The sequence below is a fragment of the Talpa occidentalis genome, unplaced genomic scaffold (genome assembly GCF_014898055.3).
Source record: "Talpa occidentalis isolate TD23 unplaced genomic scaffold, MPIMG_talOcc4v2.1 talOcc4.8, whole genome shotgun sequence".
Classification (NCBI taxonomy): domain Eukaryota; kingdom Metazoa; phylum Chordata; class Mammalia; order Eulipotyphla; family Talpidae; genus Talpa; species Talpa occidentalis.
In genome coordinates, this window is record NW_023605194.1 from 24153477 (window position 1) to 24178000 (window position 24524).

Consider the following 24524-nt stretch of genomic DNA (forward strand, 5'->3'; position numbering starts at 1 on the left):
TATCTCTAAATGGTGTTGAAATTTATTTTTAAATTTCCAGGCTTCCTCTTTTTAGCTCATGATAGCAAAGTCAAGAGTGGATGCGAAGATTCCTGTCACTTCAGCATTTTCTGGTGTTTTTCTTCACTGAATTTGGTGTTTTAGAGACCAGCTTTTCCTGCTGACAGTGGACAATGGGAACTGAGGTCTAGGACTGGGCATGGCTTTGTAGGCAGTGGTCTAGGGTTGCCCTCTTCCCTGGGAAGTAACACTCACTGAGATTCTAGAGTCAGAGTTCACATTTTTATTTTATTTTGTTTTTTTAATATTTATTTATACAAGAATCGGGGCACAGGCCAGATGTGCTGTACGGTGAGAGGATTCACCAGAGACAGAGCAGGGAACAGAACAGGCAGACTGACTAAAATACACTGCTGAGGGGAGCAGCAGGCGAGACAGGAGAGGTCTGCTGCGCCATGTGGATATCTCGCCAGCCAGCTGGGATCCAACCAGCACTGCAGAGGCTGCGGACAGCTTCACAGTGCAGCACTCAACCGCCTGAGCCATCAGGGAGGCCCAGAGAGTTCACATTTTTAAGAAGCATGAGGAAGAGGTGCAGCAGGGAGGCTGGGGTGCCCATTCTCTTCTCCCTCCCACCACCTAGGCTCTGTTAAGGACACGATGAAGTCTTTGGGCTCAAAGTATTCTCTACCATTCACTGCTTCTCACTCTACTACCCTATTTGGGGTGGTTAAAGAAGAAATACCTCTGGTGTCCTGAAAAGTAGAAGGGAGCTGTGTTGTTCTACACACCTGGAGTGATTTGGTTGACCTGCTCTCCCCCAAACTCAGCAAAACTGAACTGAGAGGGCCTCCCCGGTGGCGCAGCGGTTGAGCGCTGGGTTGCGAAGCTGCCTGCGGCCTCTGCGGCACAGGTTCAATCCCCGACTGCTCCCCGGCCACCGCAGGAGGGTCCCACATGGCGCGCAGACCTCTCCTGCCGCCTGCTGCTCCCCTCAGCAGTGTACTTCGGTCCTTCTGCCTGCTCTGCTCCCCGCTCTGGCTCTGGTGAATTCTCTCACCCTCCCGCGCTTCTGACTGTACCCAGTGCATATATAAACAAACAAACAAACAAATAAATAAATAAAACATGCCTCTATTTAAAAAAAAAAAAACTGAGAGAACAGGGTTCTGGAAGCAGTAAAGGAAGGAAATGGGCAAACCACACCTTGGGATATGGAAGCAAAGGGCATTAGGCAGTTCCCAAGCAATGGGCATCAGGATGGGAGGATATAGAGGGTGGGGAGGTAGAGGATAGGCTTAGAAAAAAGAACCTCAGATAACACGACATGTCTACTTCGTAGCACCCAGGTTTCCCAAGTCCCAATGCTGCCTCCTTCACACAGCTTCACAGGAACCTAAGCCAAGAAAGCTCATGTCCTCCTAGCCATCATCCTGCCTGTCAAGTGTTAAGTGCCTGCTGGGCATACAGGCACTATGTTAATAGGCATTATTCATAAAATGCTCACAACACCATAGATATCACTATAGATATCACCAATGGGATTTGCACTTGAAGAAACAGAGTCAGAAAGTTTAGTAGCATGTCTGCAGTCACAAGGATAGTAGGTGCAGAGCTAAAATTTGAACACAAGGGCCTCCCTGGTGGCGCAGCGGGTTGAGCTGCACTGTGAAGCTGTCCGCAGCCTCTGCAGCGCGGGTTTGATTCCCGATCAGCCAGGGATCTGCCCACATGGCATGGCAGACCTCTCCTGTCTCGCCTGCTGCTCCTCTCAGCAGTGTATTTTGGTCCTTCTGCCTGTTCTGCTCCCTGCTCTGTCTCTGGTGAATCTCTCACCCTTCTGCTCATCTGACCTGTACCCCAGTTCTTGTATAAATAAATAAATCTTAAAAAGAAAAATTTGAACACAAGCCTGTCTGACTGTGGGATTTCTATGTTTTTAATTATTAGGAAGAACTGACATTCACACAATTTTCTCTCCTACTCACCACCACAACCCACACATTTCCTTCAGCCAATGTGAACAGGAGACAACCATCTCCTTAGAAAAGTTGTTATAAGTGTTTTGCTTTATGTAACTACAAATTGCTAGGTTGGCTTGTGACTGACCTTCATTTCCTTATGTATTGGTTATAACATAAGTTGTTTCAGCAGCTGCTGCCTAAGTGAAAGCCTAGGTTGGCTTGCATTATCTCATTTTATTTATTTATTTATTTATTTATTTATTTATTTATTTATTTATTTATTTATTTATTTGTGGGACCCTTGCTGGTGGCGGGGGAATGAACCGGCGCTGCAGAGGCTGCGGGCAGCCTCTCAGCCCAGCGCTCAACCACTGCACCACCACGGGAGGCCCCTGGCATTATCTCATTTTTAAAAAGCATCACCACAAAAAGAAGCCCCTTACCCTTTAATAGTCACTCCCTACCCTTCTAAGCTCATGGAACAAGTAATCTATTTTTCTTTTCTATAGATTTGCCTGTTCTGGAGATTTCATATAAATGGAATCATAACATGTGCTCCTTAATGACTGTTTTTTTTCTACTTAGCACAGTATTGTCAACATTTATCCATGTTGAATCATGTATCAGTACTTCATACAGTTTTATCGCCAATCTTCCATTGTTTCTCCATTCATCAATAGAAGGACATGTGTGTTGTCTCCTCACTGGGGCTATTATGAATAATGTTGCTATAATAGTGATGTGCAAGCTTCTGTGTGGATTAATTTTGTTGTTTCTTTTGCATTATCTCATTTAATCATCATAACAATTTGCAAACTATTAATCCCATTTCACAGGTAGAGACGTGGCACTCAGAGAAGTAAATTACCTGCCTAAGGTCACACAGCTAATAAGCAGCAGCACTAGGATTGGAAGGGGTTCAACCTAATGCTTGAACATTCTGCCACCATCCTTTAGGGAGAGATCGATGGAGTTGGCCTTTGGGAAAAGACCCTCTTAAGTGCTATTTGTGACAACAGAGGGGAGTTTCCCTGTAACTGCAATAGGAGATACACACATGGAAGTCAGAGAAGAGCTGAATTTTGACATGGGAGAGTGCTGTGCGCTAAGTGAGCTGGCTCTCTGTCTTCATCAGAGGGGCTCCCCATCTAGCTGACAAGCAGCAATGGAACGTGTTGCCAGTATTTCCTGCCTTCTCTGTGTAGACTGTCAATTCCTATCACCTCAGGTAAACAAACCAGTCCTTATCACCTGTTCCCCTTCCTCTCTCACACACAGACATACACATATACTCTCTCACTCACTCTTCCTGAGACACAAATTCCCTGCAAACATCCCTCATCATGACCTAGGCCTTATAGAATGGAGCAGTGAGTCTCCAGAGCCGTACAAACCCTGTTTCTTGAATCCCGCTCCTGTCTTGGCCTCCATTTTTACCTTCTACCCCCCAAAAGTAACTCTCTACCTTCCTTCTTCATTGCCAGCTCCAGGGGAAGGAAGATTGAGGGCTAGTGGTACTTTGCAACAGGCCCTGAGTGCTCTTGGTATGTGTCAAACGTGTCCTGGGGAAACAAAGTCAGATGCAATGTGCAACTCAGAAGGTCATACAAGTTCTGGCCTACAGGACTTGCATTTCCTAGGTCCACCAAGATCTGTCAATGGGTCACAGGGGAACAAGGCAGAATCCTTCCCCCAGTGCTCTGCAGCCGGCCCCACACTCTAAACGGGACATCAGAACTCATGGGAGATCCCATGTCTCTGAGGCTGTCCTGAGCAAAGAGTTGCTGATGACAGTCAATGCTGGAAATTTTGGCAACAAGCCACATAAGACATTTTTAGTGCTTCCAAAAAGTCCATGTATTCTACCTGTATTCAAGGGCAGTTGGAGCTACATCTTGAGATGTCACACATGATAGACTGTTTCAAAAAAGACTCAGGAATACAAAAAAGTAGATTTCCTTGTCTTTCCTTTGATAGCCTGCCATATGGACAATTTGACAATCTTCTGCCTCTCCCCTCAAAAGACAACTGAACAAGAAAATTACTTAGTATATAAAGCATCCTACCACATTCCTCCCTGAGGAAGGCAGGACAAAGTAATCAGAAATAGCCAAAAAAATAAAAAATGACTAGGAAACCTTACATTTACACAGATTTTTCTACTTCCTTTCATCTCTTTTCCAAGGCCTCCTGCTATTCTATTACTTGATCACCAAATTGTCCCACTTCCAAATCTGTTCCTCTTTTCCACCATCAGTGGAAGTTCCCGAGGCAACCACAAATATTTGTTATTCTTTCTGCCTCATGCGACTTGTCCTAAAAATAAGCTCAGATTTTTTCCTATCATTATAATGTCAAGAAGAATGTAAATGGACAGGTTTTTTTATGCATGCATACCTGTGAAATAGAGAAGGCACAGTGCCAACATTTCTAGGAATACTGTCAGAGTCCTACTTAGACGATAATATAAAAACTGGGGTATTAGATTATCCTATCTTTAAAACAGGACAATCAAAGGACTGCTTGGGGGAAAAGGGTCAGAACCAGTTGATATACACATGCTCACGCACACCCAAACAAGTGGAATTTATCTTCCTTTTTTAGAATGGGAGTAGCAAAAAAATGCACATTTACTCTGAAATCTAGTTAAGATTTAGCCTCTTCCCTTTAAAAAACCCCCTTGATGTGCCTGCCATCCAAGGACCCCAGAGACCTCCATTTGTTGCTAACAATATTTGAAAGCAGTTAGCAAAGAAGGTTTGAATTCTGTTCTCATCTGACTCCACGCTGGAAACTCTTCAGAAATCATGTATAGAGTCTCTACTTAAATGCCAGCACAGTAATGACCTTACTGCACAAGTCATTGTGAATTAGGGAACTTACAAAATAAATGAGGTACAACAAATGGAAGTGAGATAACAGTAACAGTGATACTCATAAAAGGGTGTTTTGATAGTCTCAACCATAGTTTGTAAATGTATCAATGTCCAAGCTCTTTGTTAGCCCCTGAAAGAAACTCTCTAGAACACAAAGAATGCATGCACACACACACACACACAATCCCATTTGCAGGTTTGTGACAGCTGAAACTAAAGAACAAGGAAACTTGACCAACCAGCACGTCACATGGACTGGTGCACAATTCAGTTAAGGTTTCCACCTCCTATCCCATGTCTTTTTTTTTTTTTTATGATTTATTTTATTTATGCATACAAGAACTGGGGTACAGGCCAGAGGTTTGGGGGGGGTGAGAGGATTCACCAGAGACAGAGTGGGGAACAGAACAGGCAGATCTACTGAAATACACTGCTGAGGGGAGCAGTGGATAAGACCAGAGAGGTCTGCTGCGCCATGTGAGTAGTTCCCTGGCTGGGGATCAAACTTTTGCTGCAGTGGCTGCGGATAGCTTCATAGATTGCGTCTTAACCCCTTGCACCACCAGGGAGGCCCTGTCCTATGTCTTTTTAACTTAGATGTTCTCTATGCCTCCACCTCATCATTCCCACTATTACCAAAAAATCCCAGAGACAATAGGATTAATGATACAGAGGACCAAGAGTTAGATTTTAAAAGGTGGCCTTAAGAGTTTTTAGAGAATCAGTTCAAAAACAGACAGAAGAAAGACAGTGTGCTAAGTGAAATAAGCCAGAAGGAAAAAGACAAATATTGGATGATTTCATTCATATATGGGATATAGAAAATCAAAACAAAGGAACAGATAAAACCAAACCAAATCAAGGCCCAGAAATATGACTGCAGAATTGAGGCTACTAGATGGGGAGGGTGGGGGTGGAAACAAAGGGAAATGGGGGCCCAAAAGCTTTATGGGAAGGACTAGGGGTGCTTTGGTGGTGGATGTGGTATGGTAACAAATAACGGAAGTGGTGTGAACCTATTTCCCTAAACCACATACAGTATTGTAACGCAGTGTCACCTTAGTAATGATAATATAAATTAATTTTTAAAATGTAAAGTTCTATTAAGATTAATAATACAACAAAATTCTGTCACTGTATATACATATATATTCTTCATATTATTGCTTATACTTTAATGCCCAGAAAACTTTTAATAGATGGGAATTAGAAACATTTTTTGGTAGTAGATTTTATATTCTTTCTTGCCAAATATTTTTTTACTTCAGGTTCAGAAATTCCTTCTACACTGCAATATTACATGCATACACAATACTTAGGTTTAACTTGACTTTTATGTTTTAATTTTTGCATTTTAATCTCTAATTAATTTGGCATTAAAATTTTCAAACAATAAAAAAAAAAGAAAGACTATGGATTCAATCAACGAAGAGGAACTGAGATGAACTAAATGCAGGATGGGGTGACTAACGCAAGTAGGAAAATTCTCTCCTTCCTTCTTCACAGCCTCCCTTCTTATGACTGCCCTAAAATCCAGAAAGTCCCCCATATAACCCTATAATAACCCTTCCCTCCAATATTGGACAGTTTCTGAAAATATTTGCAGCTAAACCTCCTGACTGACCAGAAGCAAGTTTCCAGTTTTTTCTTGCAACTACAATATTAGTGCCACATTCATTCACTACCCACTTTGACACATGTTCCTCATATAACATGGTCCCCATTCTAGATACCCACCCATTTTGTCAACATTTCACTTCCAGTGTGATGCAAAAGGGAAATGTACCACCCATAAAGGGGTTTTCAGTTCTTCACTCAATAAATCAACCCAAAAGTAAATACTTAAGTATTGAATGACATGGGATTTTTTGGGGTGATGGAAATGCTCTGTATTTTGATAGGAGCAAAAAGAATTGCTTGACGGATAAATGAGGTAAAGTCAAGCACTTAGCACAGCACCTGGCACAACATACATCGTTAATAGTTCACTACAAATCAGTGCCTTTGTGGCACTCTCTCTGCAGTGTCTTCAGTTCAGAGCAGTGCCTTTTAAGAGCGACATTAGCAAACTGGACAGCAAAAGGTCCAAAAAAAAAAAGAAAGAAAGAAAGAAAGAAAAGAAAGGCGTTCTACTCAGAACTTCCATTAGCAATTTGTCTCTCTCCGTTTGACCCTGTCAAGCTTTGCTCTGCCCTGGTAAGGACATAATTTACAGGCTTGTTTTCTAAGGCTCAGCCCCACCTAACTCCTGGAGTTATTATGGACTTCTTCACTCTAGTGGGAGAACATGTGAAAGCTAAAAACGCCTGGGGTCAGGTGTCCCGAAAGGACAGCTGACCTTTTGGAGAGTCTCCTTTAAGACAAATCTCCTAATTTCCCTTGTAGGAAAACTCCTTAGCTACATTCATCCCAGAGTCTATACCAGTGTGCTGGGGTCCCTAGCTCCTGGTCCTCATTTAATTTCCACCCTAGGACTTCAGCCTGACTACAAATGTTTACCAAATTCATAGGGGATTAACTGTTTCAGTCCACTCCTTTCACACAGGATCTGAATTCAGTTTCTGGGTGTCTCCCTGGTGCTCATTAGACAGACCTCCCTGCCCCATAATGACTTGGTCACAAACCAAGAATATATTCCCCAGATGCTCCTGCAGCTGGACCCCACACCTCGGATCAAAGTCCTTGAATAGAGTCACGTCCTGGATCAAACGTTGAGTTAATTACTCTCCTGTGGATGTGATGATCTAAAATACCTCAGCAACTTCCTTTTACTCCCTTCCATTTGCAAAGAGCTACAAGCACATCTCATGACTATTGATGTTCCATTTAGGACAACAACAGCAAAAAAGGAAAAAAAAAATACAAAGAGCAGACACGTAAGCTCATAAAGTAAAGCAGTCAGTGGGAGATTTAAAATAGGGGCAAATAGGTCTAAAAACTTCAATAGACTTAAAACTTCAATAATCATTGCATAATTTTATTCACTCATTCATTATGTACTCTTTCACGTATTCATGCTTGCAGTGACGTGAATCATATTTGATTGCCTGAGATATGCTTGGTATTAGACATATAATCAGACCTAATGAATCAGACCTAATTCATGTTCTCAGAGATCCAAATAAGTTAATGTTCAGAATGTCAATGTTATCACTTTGACCTATCAATAGTGTTTTGATATTTGGTATGCACTGTTAAAGAAAGAAAATAGTCGGTATACCTCAGTACATCATTTAATTCCATTCAACCATTTCAGCTATTATTAGCACAAACATAATGTGGAAGATTCTTTTCTCTATGTAACAGCTTTGAGTCTGGTATTTCTAGGTCTGCTGTCCTGGTTATATGGCATTGACCTCACTTCCTCATTACCAGAAGGGGAGTAACATAAAACGATTGGTGTCATAAAACGGTTGGTAAGGTCAAATGAGATAATGTGTACAAAAAGCTCAACCTGACGCTGGGAGAATCCATCTGCACTGTGTCTTCCTTTTCAAATATGCATATGATAGTTTTTATTTATACATTTTACAGTAATAAGATCTTTCCAGTTACCTTAACAGCTCCACGTAAGATTAATATCTAACGTTAAGTGGAGCTATCCTTGAAAAGAAATTCCTAAGAAGTAAAAGGAGTAACCAACAAGAAAGACAACTCATCCATAATCTTCATCAAAAAGTAAGCTGCCCAGAGTCTTAGATATTACATTTGTGAGAAACTTAACAAAACTATCATGTACTAGGAAAAGAAGTTATCAGAATACATGAAATTCCCCAGATTAAAAAGAAACCAAATATAGAACATATTAATAAAGTGACAGTATCCTTCATTCAAGGCTTACTCTCCCAAAGCACATCTGGACTCTTTATTAAGTCATAGATACCACACTCACAGTGAGACCTTGACAGCTAGCAGCCCATCTGACAAATAAGTGTTCCAGAAAGAAAGAACAGAGAAAACTGTGGGAAGGAAATTATCATAGAAACCCTATGAGAAAATTTCCCAGAACTGAAAGATCTGAGTTGCCAGAAGGGAGGGGTTGAATGCCCAACACAGTGGATGAAAATAAACACACAACACAGCATGTTACCATTCATATTTAGTATGTAAGGAGTAAAGAAAAATCGCAAGTGCTTCCTGGAAACAGAAGGTTGGCATCAGATGTCAAAATTCTGAAAGATACAAAGGCTTCAACACTTATTCTCCAATGCACCTTTTCTCAGGAAAATCCTGAAGGATGTGCTCCACCCAAATGAGGCAATGAGCCTAGACAAAGAAATAGAGTACAAACTGAGAATTAACACACAACAGAGGTCAAAGGAAGTCCAGGAAGATAACTCTGCAGCAGGCCTGGAAAGTTCCTAGCCTAGTCTAGAGGAGGACAGGAGATTTGGAAAGCAGGTTTTTAAAAAGAACAGACAAGAAAAGAAGGGAAGGGGAGGAGAAAGAAAAGCATGATAATCAACAACATGGAAAACTATATCAAAGGGTTTACAAGAAAAAATAGTAATAGAGATATAATAACTAAGCAGATGAAGAAATGAGACCTTATTAATGTCAACAAAAATAAAAGTTTTGCAGGAAAAAGAAAAATCTAAGGTGCAAGCAAAACATACATAGACATACTAAGATAAACACTAGATACTCACTTAAAAAAAAAATTGTGATATTACTTTATACAGATGGTGTAGAGAGTACAACCTTGATGGAATGTAAGAAAGCAGTATACCCACAGTATACCCACCACAATAAGCAACAGGTAACATCAGGATGAGCAGAACTTCTGGAAGAAATCCTAAACAGATTAAAAGTGAAGACTCTAAAGAATCGGATTTAAGGGTGGAGGGAGGGCATAAAGTGGTGGGATTGGTCACAGTTCTTTGATAAGACTTAATAAGCTTGACTTTAAATTGCATGTGTGTATTGCTGTGATAAAAATTAATGTTGCTTTCCAAAAAGAAAAAATCCTGGGCTCACTGACCTAGGTAATTACCAAGATCTGTTATTTGATTTCCTCATAGCCCCTCATAGAATTATTCTGTGCTGGAAAACTTCATTTACCAGGTAGAGAAAGGAGAATCATTGCCAGTTGTACCAGGCTGATATGCTACAAGTTTAACAATTTTCAGTTTTGCTAAAACATGTTTTTTTTAACTCCAGATATTTCTTCATTCCAGTTTCATTCTTATTTTTTACCTCCTCTGTTAATTCAAATTCAGGTGTATTTTTTTTATTTTAGTCTCTTTTCTAGGTTATTCATAGCTCATATTTTGATATTCTGTTATAGCACTGGCTCTTAGAAAGCAGAGAGACATAGCTGTTAATCTGTGGAAAATTAACACCTAAATTTTATTTGAAAATAAAAAATAAAGTTGCCCCTCTTCTGAGACAACACAGCATGACCAGGAACAAGTAAGCAGAGACTTTAGTTGGCCTCCAAACACCCCTTATCTTTGGGACAACAAAAGTACACTATGGAGAACAGCAGAGTCTAAAGGCAGGGGCAGAGGAATTTCTTGGATTTGTAGTTTCGCCTTGCTTGCGTATAAAGAAACCTTAAAACTGGGCCTCCCTGGGGCCTCCCCGGTGGTGCAGCGGTTCAGCGCTGGGTTGCGAAGCTGCCCGCAGCCTCTGCAGCAACGGTTCGATCTCCGGCTACTCCCCGGCCACCAGAGGAGGGTCCCACATGGCGCGCAGACCTCTCCTGCCGCCCGCTGCTCCCCTCAGCAGTGTCCTTCGGTCCTTCTGCCTGCTCTGCTCCCCGCTCTGGCTCTGGTGAATTCTCTCACCCTCCCGCGCTTCTGACTGTACCCAGTGCATATATAAACAAACAAACAAATAAATATATGATATGAAATTTCAGAATAGACAAAAGTATAGATAACTATATTGGTATTTCTTCATAGCTAGTGGGAAGAAGGGGCTGTTTAGGAGGAAATGGAACTGATGACTAATAGATAAAGGGTTTCTTTTGGAGGTGATGAAATGTATTGTGGTGATGCCTGCACAATTCTGTGGATATTTTGAAATTAAAAAAAAACCAATGAATTGTAGATGTTAAGTAGGTGAATAGCATGTTATGTGAATTATATCTCAAAATACAGTAAGATTAACAGCTACCAATTTCAACAGTTACCAGAGAGATGTTAAGCAAAACATTAACTGTTCATTCTTTAGTTTCTCATTTGTAAGACAGGGACCATAAACAGTACCAATCTCATAGAGTTGTATGAGAACTGAATTAACACCTCTCAGGTGTTAATAGCATGTGGCCCAATATATACTATAAATTTATAGCTTAACTAACTAAAGTTATCACCACTTTTATTTACCAAGCGCTAGTTGTATTCATTTTCTATGGCCACTATAACAAATTCTAACCAACCTGGTACTCTAAAACAATACACATTTACTCTTTAACAGTCTTTAGACCTAAAGTCTAAAATCAGTTTCACTGAACTGAAGTCAAGGTGTGTTGAAAAGGCCACTCTTCCTTTTCCTGCACAGGAGCTACATTTCCTACATTCCTTGGCTTGTGGCCCCTTCCTCCATATTCAAAGCCAGCAGTACAACATCTTATGACCACTGAAATCATATTGCCTTCTTCTATGTCAAGTCTCCCCCTCCCTTCTGCTTATAACAAAACACTTGTAATTGGATTTAGAACCCAACTGGATAATTCCCCAGTTTAAGGTACTTAATTTAACCACATCTGCAAATACTCCTTTTTTCACATAAGAGTCCTAAATTTCAGGGATTAAGAGTTGTAATTTTTGCAGCCTATTGTGGCTACTATAGTCAACAAATAAAAGGGGAAAAGGGAAGTAAAACTATGGAAAAGCCATTGTGATTATTTCTAAGTTCACCAAAATAAAGCAATAAAAGAAGACATTAAGCCAAAGATAGTATCAACAACATTTAGCTTAAATTGGAAAATAAGAATATTCCATAATTAATTTCTATTTGCCAACCATTGTTCACTGAAAACTTCAGGTCTTCCCTACCCTACTTTTTCAGTGTAATGTTTAAGTAATTATTTCATTGATGACACATAATTTCATATGTCTTTTTGTGTGTGTGCCTGAGTCTGTAGTCATTGGGCAATACCATTACAATTATAATTGTATGATGCAGAGAATCTCATCTCCACCTCCTAAATCATGCCAACCAGACCATTCCTGGCACTGACATCCTAGGGCCTGCCACATTATTATTTTTTTTTTAAGATTTATTTATTTCTTTATACAAGCACTGGGTACAGTCAGAAGTGCAGGAGGGTGAGAGAATTCACCAGAGCCAGAGCAGGGAACAGAACAGGCAGACTGATGAAATACACTGCTGAGGGAAGCAGCAGACGCAGCAGGAGAGGTCTGCGTGCCATGTGGGACCCTTGCCAGTGGCCGAGGACTGAACCGGCGCTGCAGAGGCTGTGGGCAGCTTCACAGCCCAGCGCTCAACTGCTGTGCTACCAGGGGAGGCCCAAGGCCTGCCACATTATTTAAGAGGAAAAGGCCTATTCATTTTCACTCACACCCATTCCATACTAAAATTGATTCAATTGCCTAAGATGCCATCCAAGAACTTTACCTAGTCTTCCTTTACCTATTTTTATCTAAATTTACCTATCTTTGGGCCTCTCTGGTGGCGCAGGGGTTAAGACGCAAACTTTAAGTTGTCTGTGGCCACTGCAGCACAAGTTCAATTCTTGGCCAGCCAGTGAGCAACCCACATGGTGGAGCAGACCTCTTCTGACTTGCCCGCTGCTCCCCTCAGCAGTGTATTTTGGTCAGTCGCCTGTTCTCTTCCCACTCTGTCTCTGGTGAGTACTCTCACCCCCTGTGCCTCTGGCCTGTGCCCCAGCTCTTGTATGCATAAATAAATAAATCTTTAAGCCATAATAAGTGTTTCACTTCTCATCTTTTTTCAGAAATGAAATTCTCATAGATATCAATAAAAGTATACAAAACTAACACATAGATACTATAATTTCACATAGGAAAAATTACAATAGGTGAGGGATTACCACTTAATTTAAATGAATGGATGGATTGATAAATATTTTATACCTTAAAAATGTTATATCTTAAAAACAACATATTTTACTCATAAGTATTCATAGATTTATAAAAAAAAAATCACTGTATATTTAGGTGCCAAAAAAACTCAGAAATTAAAAGGCCGTATTTGCTAATTATTTTGAAATATCATGAAAATTAATTGGTTTAAACAAAAATAACAACAACTTGGAACTTAAAAATTATTATTCTTGGTTAAAGAGGCAATTAAACGCAGTATCAAACCACTACAGATAAAATTGTTTTGGATCTATTCACAGTTATAAGTCTCTGTATACAAAACACTAAGAGAAGATTCAGAAAGCCTGTTGTGTGACAGGAAAACTTAAATATTTTTATTATATAAAGAGCTTACATAAATTAAAAACATAAAGTCCAAGGAAGTAATAAGCAGCCACAGGATCTAAACAGTGTATAAAAAAAGATTGTGAAGCAACACAAATTTATTTAAAAGAAAAGAAAAAAGCAACAGAGTTGTCGGGGATGTAGCAAAACAGGAACTGCATGTGAGAGCACATGGGCCCCATCCCTTAGGAATGGAACTTGGCCATAGTAATCGAGAACTTTAACCAGTTATAAGTTTTAATGCAGTCATTATATTTCTGGGAGTCTCTCCTTAACATGCAAACATATACATGGAAAAACTGCACAAAGACACCCATTGGAAATGGACAAGAGCTAACTGTTCAATAACTGGGGAATTAGCAAATAAGATAAGTGAATAGGGCCTCCCCGGTGGCGCAGTGGTTGAGCGCTGGGTTGCGAAGCTGCCCACGGCCTCTGTGGCGCCAGTTCGATCCCCGGCTGCTCCCCGGCCACCAGAGGAGGGTCCCACATGGCGCGCAGACCTCTCCTGCCGCCTGCTGCTCCCCTCAGCAGTGTACTTCGGTCCTTCTGCCTGCTCTGCTCCCCGCTCTGGCTCTGGTGAATTCTCTCACCCTCCCACGCTTCTGACTGTACCCAGTGCATGCATGTATAAACAAACAAACAAACAAATAAATTAAAAAAAAACCATGCCTCTATAAAAAAAAAAAGATAAATGAATAAAAATCATGCTAACAAAATCTATGCTCTAAGACAGGAAATAATTGTATTTCACTGTTATGCTAAAAGTCTAATGATACAGTTTAATGACCACAGTGCCATTTCATAATATTTTATATCCTACTCAAGTAGATGCTAGAAGAGCATTTACTTGACACAGGCGGAGTAAAAGCAACTACAAGTAAATACACCAAAATATTGCCAGTGATTGTCTTTCCTTTCTCCCTAATCTACATGATTATGTTCTCATTAGGGGCATATGCCATACTACCCACACCTGCACATCCTTTCTAGTAATCAAAAGGAAGACCTCTCTATGCAGAACACTGCTATTGTTCCTGAGTCTCTAAATTGATTTGATATTCTAGCACAAAAACTGCAGATTGGAAGCACAGCGGACAGACTCTCCTTTAGCTTCTTTTCTCCAACAACTTCTTTTTTCCTCTTGACTCCTTCCATTTTCCAAACCTAAAGAAATTCCTTCCATCTTATCTGTTTTTTCCTCCTTTGGACCTGGGATCATCCCCACCTCCTTTCTGCAGAGTAGAGACAGTGTTCTAGCCATGCTGCTCCTGGTCCCAGAGCCCTAAGTCCCTGCTGCCCCCAGTGCCCTGGCGCTCCAAACACCAGCAAAGGTCTCTGGAGGCAACCAGATGTTCTGCCGCAGTACGTCTCAGGCTGGCAGCAGGAAGGGAGGGCAGCTTAGGGAAACTTAGAGTCAGGGAGAAAAGGTGGGAGATGTCTAAGAAATCCAACACACAGGGCCTTTAGTATGTATGGCAGTTTGTGTATGATAAAAATTCAGATTTGTTTCTTGTATGGAAAATTGGGAACCTCAACCTCCTGTTCTAGGACATATCTTTACTGAATGAACAAAGCATGAATAAGGCTTCCCATCACCCCGCAATGACATAGTTGATTAATGACTCAAAGTGGTAGCTTGTGGAGGGCAAGGGAGGAGGGAGGAAGGGTTGGCACTGGGGGGAGGAAGGGTTTGGTCATTTAGGACCAAAATAAGCTCAGAGACTAATGCACGCAATGACCCTATAACATTGCTGGTCAAAGCATGGCCCCTGGAGGGGCAGTATTACCCCCTGCGGCCTTATTAGAAATACAGCAGCTCAGGCCCCACCCCAGAGCCACTGGATCAGAACCTGCATTTTAACAGGATCCCCAATGAAGTGCATGCAGGTTAAAGTTTGAGAAGCACTGCTTCAGAATATACACTCACAGACACACATACACATAACAAAGCCAGTGCCTCCACTCTTCAGCACTTGCATTGAACTATCAAAATAACTGATCCTTCACCCTCAATTTCGGCTCCCACCAACATGTTTCAGGGCAAGGAGCTCACAAAGAATAGACCCTATGTGACTTTCCCGTGGCCTCAACTTCACTCTGTACAGGCTGAGCCCAGCACCATTCATCTGGTAGCAGGTGGAATTAAATACTAATGTCCTTGAGCATAATCTCTAGTTATGCGGAAGCAACCAGACAACACAAGGGAGAAAATACTCTTAAAATGTGGTTTGGCCAAGTATAAGCAAGGTCAGTCACAGCCTTCTGTAAAAACCGTGAACCACATGTACCTAAAGACCATGCAGGAAAATCATGATTAAGGAAATTGTTTAATATTTGTTAATTAGTTTTGTAAAGATTTGATTATATACATGACTGGTAATCCCAAACTCAGTTAAGCCTAAATTTTGGACTTTACCTTCAAATCTCTAGGATGGACACATGACTAGTTTCCCTGCTGACAAGCTGGAGAAGATGAAAGAACTTTTTACACATAAATCTATGCTGGAGTTTTGGTAAGGGAAAAAGAAAAGTTCTTTAAATACTGCAGGAACCAGGAAGAAGCTTGGTGTAGGCACTAGACTCTACTCATCTTTCTAGACTCAGTTGAAGTGTCCCATCTTTTGAGAAGGTTTCGCAGAAATCACTTCCTGTCTGTTTCCCATGGCATTTTCTTCAGACTTCTACATCTCTTCTGTTACCTCTCTTAGGGAGAATCCTGACTCTGTAACCTACTAACTGGGTTTTAATTCTGCCTTCTCCTATTACTAACTGTGTGTCCCTGGCCAAGTGACTTCCTTCCACAACTGTTAAGATGTAGAAATTTATAGGTTTGTTGTGAAGATTACATGAGACAATGCACATAAAATTTAACTATTATTATTAGTACTTCAGAGTCTGGCTTCAATTAGTGTTGGTTGTGTCTGTGTCTGCCTTCCTCACTAGACCATGAACAAACTGTTTATACCCCAAGCATCTGGCATAGAGACTTACAAATGGTAGACACACAATAATATTTGTCAAGTTGGTTTGAAGGTATGCCAGGAAAAGGAAAGGGAGGGAGCTGGAAACAAATTTAATGTACTTTATGATTTTACCCAGGGCCACCTCTGCAGTATTTGTTTTTCTCCTATTAACAAATACATTGTCTCAGACTTAGGAGATTGCTTTTTAAAAAAAAAAGGAAAGGAATATAAAAATAAAATTTATTATTTAAAAAATAAATAAATAAATAAATTTTAAAAAAAAAAAAGAAAAAATGAGGTTAGGGAGACACTATTTCTGGAACCAGATTTTTGTTCAAGATGGTATGATTGTGCTTCAAGGCAACTGAAATCTCCAGTTGACCGCAGGCTGAGGGGGAGAGTGGTTCCCTGATATGGGGTCACATCAGCTCTGAAGATCATCCATCTAGAAAGGATGCATTTTTTTGGTCAGTGTATTCACTAAGGAATCTCTTTGTAATTTGCACAAAAGAGCTGTATGTCCCAGCAGGGAACTCTACTGCAAAGATCTTTTAAAACAGATTCCTGACTCATGAATAAATATCCACTAAAATAATAATACATAACTTACTAAATATTTATTGAGTGTCCATTATATGCTAGACATTGGGTTATACACCAGATCAAAGGTGAATAAAAAAAATTATATTGGAGGAGAGGGTGGGGTGAATGCAGAGGGCAAGAATGTGAACAAGAATAACAAGCAAAACCTTAGGTCTATGTGACGAGACGTCATAGAAACATCCAAGATAAGTCCTAATCTAAGGCTCAGAATGTTGCAGAAAGTTGAAAAGGAGGAGTAACAACCAAGATAACACTCAAAGTAATGGCATTTATTGAACACAACAGCTGCTGCTGTTTAAAGGTCAAACTGGTGGTATATATCTGAAGAAGTATGATCCTGTACCTCTGAATCATGAACAGTTTGTAAGCATGTTACCTCAGTTAAAACAAATAAATGTCACAGGGCCACCCAAAACTAAGCTGAGAGGTACAAACATGTAATGAGAAGAAAAAAACCAATCTTTGAGAAAACCCTGTCTCCTTATTTGCTTTATAAATGGCTCCTTCTCCCAACCCCACCCAGGAAGGTGCTTTGATGTATGAAGTCCCCCTTCACTTTTTCTTATCAAGCAATAAAATTCTTGCTCTACTTTACCAAACCTGGTTATTATATTAACTGGTTTACAATCACCAGATGGCAGACACTCTTGGGGTCAGTGACAGAAACTTGTACAAGTCCCTCATTTAGTCCTACAACCCTATCAGGTGGATGTTATTATCATTTTCTTTATTTTACAGATGAGGAAACTGAGGCACATAGTTCATTAGTGCTAGAGTTGGAATTCAAACCAGGCAGCTTGGCTCCAGGCTAAAAAGGAAGGAAAGTGACAGACAGTCCTTCAAGGCAAAGGCAAGCACCTTCCAATGATCTGGGAAGGAGGAAAGGACTAAAGTTTCCTAGGGAACTGAAAGTGGCTGGGAGTGAGGCAGAAGTTCAGAAATGACAGGGCTGGCTCAGCAGGTTAAAGGAGAAACCAGAAGCAGAGGATTTCTCTCCTGTTCTGGACTTCAGATTACTAGCTACGTGGCTGCTGTTACCTCACCCCACCTGGCCACAGTCTCTCCTTTTTGTAAAAGGCAGTAGCCACACACCTGGGCTCTACCACAGAATAGCCATGAACATCAAATGAGAAAAATTTATGCTCACTTGAGAGCAAAACCAATTCCTTCCCAGACTTGAGGTTTTATCAGTATCATTTCCCCAACAGCTTCAAGGATTGGCAAACCCAGAATGACAGTGTCAGGACTGTGGCAAAAGCCCCTGGGGTGCAGCAACAGTGTGGGGGAATAAACAGGCCCTTGGACCCTGTATCCAATTAGCTACAACCAAATTCACCACTTCAGTGACCCCAGGCAAGTTACTTCTCACTATCTCAACTCATTCATCTGGAAAATAGGGATGATAATGATAGCAGCTTCCTTCATAAGTTTAATGTGAGGTATAAATAGCATGCCCATTGTGCTTAGAACAGCTCCCAGTACACAGCAAACAGTAAGCATTAATGGTTATCATTAGCATCATTATTAAGAAATCTGTTGGCTACTGATCTGATTCGGTTATATTCTACGTGAATAAAAAAAAGAGCATGAGATATTAGAAATTAAAGATATTAGACATTAGAAATCACAACCCTAACCGACCATACCGCTGCACAGAGCTTTCCCTGCTCCCATGGGCTGGCAAGCAGCTGGCACTAGGTCCTGGCAGAAAATGCCCAAAAGAGGTAAAAGACAGAGACCGTATAACATCTGTGTAAAGCAGGCTGCTCTCATAGTTTTTAGTCAAAATCTAAATATAGTCAGTCAGATATGCCTTGCTTTTTAAAGATAAAACCATTCTTCTTTCTTCCTCCACCCCCTTCCTTCCCTCCCCTACATACACATGCCCACCACCCCCCACCCCAACCCAAACATCCCAAGCAACTTTCAGTCTTTTGTAAGATATACTCCGGGATAGTGTTGTGACAGCCTCTTGCCACACTAACTTCTGTCTAACTCCGAGGCAGAGAAACCTCTGCTAATTGCACAACAGGAAAGCTCACAGGAAATTCGAGAACAAAACAAATCTACATACAAAGCCCAGCATCTTCAGGCAAACAAGCTGAGATACGGTACGGACCCAAAGCAAGATGACTCTGGACTATAAATGAGGCAGCTGCCTCTTAAGCTGCAAGTGAACCTAAGAAGTCATTTGCCTCTACAAAACCTGAGCGGAATACAAATTGGTAATGAATATTCATGAGCCTTTCTAGCTTGCTCAAGAGTCACCCTTGACTACAATCCCAGCTTTGCTTCCTAAAAAGTTTCCCAAAGTTCTTTCTCTGCCGCCTCTCAAAAAGGAGAGGGTGGGAAAGTTCATTTAAGGCTTTTTGCTCTTCTCTTTCAAGTACTTGCTTTTGATCTGGGCTCTTGGTTTGTTGGGGGTTTTTGGGTTTTTTTCTTTCTTTTCTTTTTTTTTTTTTTTTTGGTTTTAAGGATTCAGATCAAATCAATTTCCTCTTACCCTCTATCTGTTCCATAATTGGCAGCTTTTGTTTTCTTCCTCTTTGCTCTTTATTTTCCAGCTTCTGCTTGCTGTGGTCGGTCTCAGTGAGAGAGGTACTCAAGGAACAGAGATATAACAGACCCTTGGGCTCGTGGGTGGGGCTAAATTAGCCAGCCCCCTTTCAGAAGGAACCTTGTCTTTTTCATTGACTAGAAAGGACAGATTGGCTGAGAAGTCCAGCCGGCTCGCTTCCCTAAAACTAGAGAGGGCTTCTCTGGGGTGTAACTTTTTATATTGTTCTTTCCCTCCCTCCACAATTCATATGTATTTTTTTTTTTCATTCCACACACTGCACATGTTTCTCTAGTCCAATTTAATCTCCGTAGAGTTTAACTTGCAGTGCTTGGAGGAGGCAACACCACATGGTAACAACCCGTCACGTTTTTAAAGGGAAATTGCTATTTTTCTTTAAAAGTACTTTTTAAATTATTGCAAAGATATATGTAGGGTGTGTCCAAGTCTCTCTCTCCCTTCTCTCTTTGTTACAGAAATCCATTTTCCCCCTTGAAAAATGTATCTTGGCTAAAAGCAAAAAAACTAATTTACTTACTGAAATTTTGAAGCCAAGAAACTTGTTATTTTTATAACAATAGATAAAACTGTGTGATGCAATAACAGTTCTTCCCATCCCATAGAGCCAATCACTCTGGTCCCCTGTTGAGGAATTACTTTGCAAGGCTCATAGAACAGAGGTGATAGCGGATCACCTAAGCTGCAGAAGATGTGCTAAGGGTTAGAAGACCAGGTGGGACAGCAGAGGAAGCTGCTGCCTGGGAGTGGCTATTTAGCTGCACTAATGCAAATCATCCACCTTCTCCAGACTTCAGTCTCCTACCTCTGAAGTTTTGTAAGCAAGAATTGTCAAACCCAGGTTTTGCTAAGATGACCCAAATGCAGATGAGCGACTGACCCAAATGTTTAAACTGTGTATATGAAGTTTTTTCAAAATCAGGTCAAACGCTAACCCTGCAGGAAGAAGGTAAGTTCTCAAGCCCCAAGACCACCAGGACAGCTTCTCCCTCTCTGAGAATATCACAGACCTTAAATCACGCCATCATAGTCACACGGACAGCAGGGAGCCCGTCTTATTTGCTACCATGCACCTAACAGTTTTTCTCACAGCATGGGCTCTCAGTAAATGTTTGATGAATTGTAGGATTAATGAACAGATAGCAGAAAAAAGAAAGTAGACTGAGTTTCCTGATCCCTGATTCAGCTTTTCCTCCATTGCCTTTTCAGCATAAGAATTTGTATTTAATTATATCACTTTACCAAAACAAGATATTTTTCTGCATATAAATGATTAAATATATATGACAATTGTCAAGTGTTTTTGACTCAATGGAAAATATATTATCCAATTTATTTTCAATTATACCTTAATAAGACCAGGGACTGATTTTTTGGTTTGGGAATCTCTATTACCTTTTACAATACCCGACACATAGTATGTGCTCAGTAAATGTTTGACACCTTAATAAACTGGATCTCTACCATAAGACGCTTTGTCTTACTAAATTGTTCACAGTAACAGTATATTGCATTTATGATAACATATAATTATACTAAGTGAAAAATCCAATGGAAGCCTTCTCCAGAATGGGTTTAGACTCACTCTCAAATAAGGGAATATTGGTTTAATCATTTTCCTATTGTGGCAAAATTGTTTATAATGATATGATGAGATATTTATAAAAATCACCAATTTTTATAATGGGTTTATGTCTGCTTTGGAGAAAAATTTGAAAAAGATCACGTACAGAAAATATCCTGTGAACCTCAGGAATGGAAAATAGGAGCAAAGAATGATAAAGAGGAAAATCCAGAAAAGATAAGGGGTTAGGTGGGAGTAACTGAGGAACATGTCAAGGGCAGCCCCACTTTGAGCGCTGTCGCAACAGTTCTCTATTTCACAGTTAAAGATCAAAGAAACTCTTATCATGTTCTACTTGGACATCACATGGTCGGCAAAAGGTTACCTTAACAATGAACTCTTTCATTGTTTCATCAATTTCATCATAGAAATATCTTTCAGTTTCATCATAGAGAGAGAGAGAGGTGATCAAGAGTAAAGTATCCAAATTTTGATTTAGCCAGACCAGGTAAGATCTCATGATAACATCCAGCACTTCAAAAAAAAAAAAAATTAAACAAAGTTCATTGGAGTTGAACATACAGCAGAAACATGTTGTAGCCTCAGCTCATATTATGTGAACTTTTGACATTTCATGCTTTTTATGGGAACATGCTCTGTGTGACAGTGTAGTCATATTGCCCATTGTTCACACTCTCTTCAGTGTCATGAAAACTCTAAGGTTAAGTAATATTGCCTGTCATTAATACAAAAAATTGCAAAAGAGATGGGGTTTGTGTGTGCCTTTTTAATGCCCAAGAATTTATCTTAGGCAAAAAGAAACCTGTTTCTGACAAAAAAAAAAAAAAGACATCATTATTTATGTTATTGTTATTCATAACAGGAAATAGAAAATACAAACTACACTCAGCAATATGGAGGAAGCTGTTAGAGATAAAACTATTCATCCTTCTTTTAATGATAGAACTGTCTTTTGTATAAGTTCTCACAATTCTCAAAGATTCATTTATCCCATACCTCCAATCTCTTTCACTGTCTACTGCCCAGGTGATCTTTCTGTGGTGTATGTCTGATAATCCCAGGCATAGGAGATTCCCACTGTCCCTTCAAGATTCTGCATTTACACAAACTGTTCCCTCTGCTCATAATACTCTCCCTGCTCTTGATTATCTGGTGCTCTGACATCTCCTTCATGACTCAATTTTAGCAGCTAATCCTCTGTGAAGTTTTGCCTGACACCTCTCCACTCACTGCCCCTCTCCCCACAAACACAGCACTGACCCGTAGAAGACATGCTGTTCATACAATCATGACATTTTACAATTTCATCTGTGTCTCAGGCTGGGAGTCACATTTTAATCCTCTTCCTTCACAATCCAAATCCAATCCTCCATCTTCAAAATATATCTAGAACCTGGCTTCTCACTATCCCCACTGTTGCCACCCTGGCCCAAGCTTTATCTTCTCTCACCTGGATTATTGTGATAGCCTTCTCACCCAAGATTCCACTCTCCATTCTCAATCCATCTCCCAAAGTGAGTGGGTTAAAATAAAACGCCTGTGTCTCCAGGTCATATACAAAGTTGTACTCCAGTGTTCCCTCAGTAAAAAAAAATTGAAATCATTCCTCTGCTCAAAACCCGTTAACTTCTCCCACCTCATGCCATGCAAACTAAACTCCTTCCAAGGCCCCCGCCTGACTGGCTTCCTGTCATCTCTCTGACTTTCTTTCCTACTCGCTTCACCTTGTTGCCCCTCTGCTCCAGCCTCAGTATCTACACCAGCTATTTCTTCAGCCTGGAATGCTGTTCTTTGTTTGAAATGTTTTTCAATAAAAGGAAAAAGAACCTTAGGTGAAGAAGTGGAATATTATCTGATGATATATAATAATTACACAAGGAAATTTTTCCTGTCATATAAGGAACATGTTTGAATATTTACTGAGTCATTAACCGTATATAAAATTGACTCAGGGAGTTGAGTTATGGCAAGGTCCTGTTAAAAACGTTTGCTATAAAATCTGGCAAGATATTGTCACAAAATAGGTTGAGCACTTAAGGAGCAAATAGCCTGATGAAAAAGATTGTTTATATGAAAAATAAAAGTAATTGTCCAAAAAGCTGTTATACCACTGTTAGCCAGAAATGTATAGTCACTGTGCAATTTGTCTGCAGCACAATAATCACATAGCAAAATTAAGATTTCCTTCGAGTTCATTGTGGAAGGTAACATCAGGTGTGTAGGCATCAGGGAGGGCCACCCACAGTATGGACTGCTGACTTGAAGCACTGTATGCATCCCACAGTGACCAAGGTGGTAAGGGGCTGGGGAGATAGTGGTAGGTAACTGGTGGGAGAGAGTGGAGAAGGATGAGCCTTGTGGTTTCTATATTGTTTCTAATTCCACATTGAAATAGAAGGAGAATGAGCACATCAGTTCCTTCCTCCAAAGCATAAAAGATCTCTCTACCCTCTTTTCCCCAAATTTAAAATCATCCTATATATTCAATAGCAACTGAGGAACTGAAGCCACGGTGAGAGAGAGCGGTAGGGAGTGAAGAATGACCTGTGAGCACTCATGTCTTCATCTTTCCAGGATAAGCCAATAGCCTTGGTAGTCAGGGAGAAAAACCTAAACTGTGGGCTGGAGGAAGTCCTTGAATGTTACAGAACAGCCATATCTTCCAAAGGGGAAGTATGAGCAAACAGTGGCACCGGAAGAAAGTAAGCCAGGGCACACAGCACAGCAGAGCTTCAAGCAGAGCAGACACTCAGTAAGAATTAAAGCAAAGATCCTAAGGCACAAGTAAACACCCAACCTGAAGTCTGTGGCAAGAAGGCATTATCTTAGTATTTCACACATCAAGTATTTCACAACTGGTTCATAACTACTTTTTCTTGAGCTACAACTACTGCATCTCTCTCCCTGAAGGACCAAAATCTCTTTCATTTCCTATTGAAACTTCCTCTTTACTGCCAGCTTTTGATACCCCTACCACAAGTGTCCCAATTCTCTAAATGTCTCAGAGGTTTGCAGAGATAAGGAGGGAATTGCCACTTCATTAAAAAATGTTAAGATTTTATTACTGCTTTAAGAGGCAGGCCCCAAATCTTTAAGTTATAGGTATGTATTAAAACTAACAGCAGCTCTAATTTCTCTAAGGTCAAGATGTTCTGTTCCAAAAAAATTGCTCTTTGTGTACTTTTGATCAAATTATAAAAGCTCCATAACATTTTTAAAAGTAGTTTTAATGTAACTTAATTTTTAAACATTAAATTTAAATAGACTAAACATAACAGTCACCAGAGATTGATTGGGGTGAAGGACTGAATAGGTAAAGCACAAGGGATACTTTAGGGTGATATACTATTCACTCTGATACTAATGATAGTAGTATGGTAGATACATGACAACGTGCATTCACCAATACCTCAGAACTTTAGGGAACAAACCATGAACCTTAATGTATACAAACTTTAAAAATTCCTCCAGGAGATTAAAGGATCCCGTACTGGAATACAGATTGTCACAAAAGAATCTGACTGTACCATAGATG

General features: G+C 40.3%; 1 protein-coding gene across 1 annotated transcript in view; it reads right to left on the reverse strand.

Annotated features, from left to right (window-relative positions):
- Positions 1-19476, reverse strand: part of ENTPD1 (ectonucleoside triphosphate diphosphohydrolase 1) — a 75237-nt gene extending 55761 nt beyond the window's left edge. The window contains exon 1 of the mRNA XM_037497585.2: positions 19333-19476. Within this exon, the coding sequence (XP_037353482.1) occupies positions 19333-19348 (16 nt within the window). The 5' untranslated portion in view covers positions 19349-19476. The remainder of the gene's footprint in view (positions 1-19332) is intronic.
- Positions 19477-24524: the final 5048 nt, after the last annotated feature.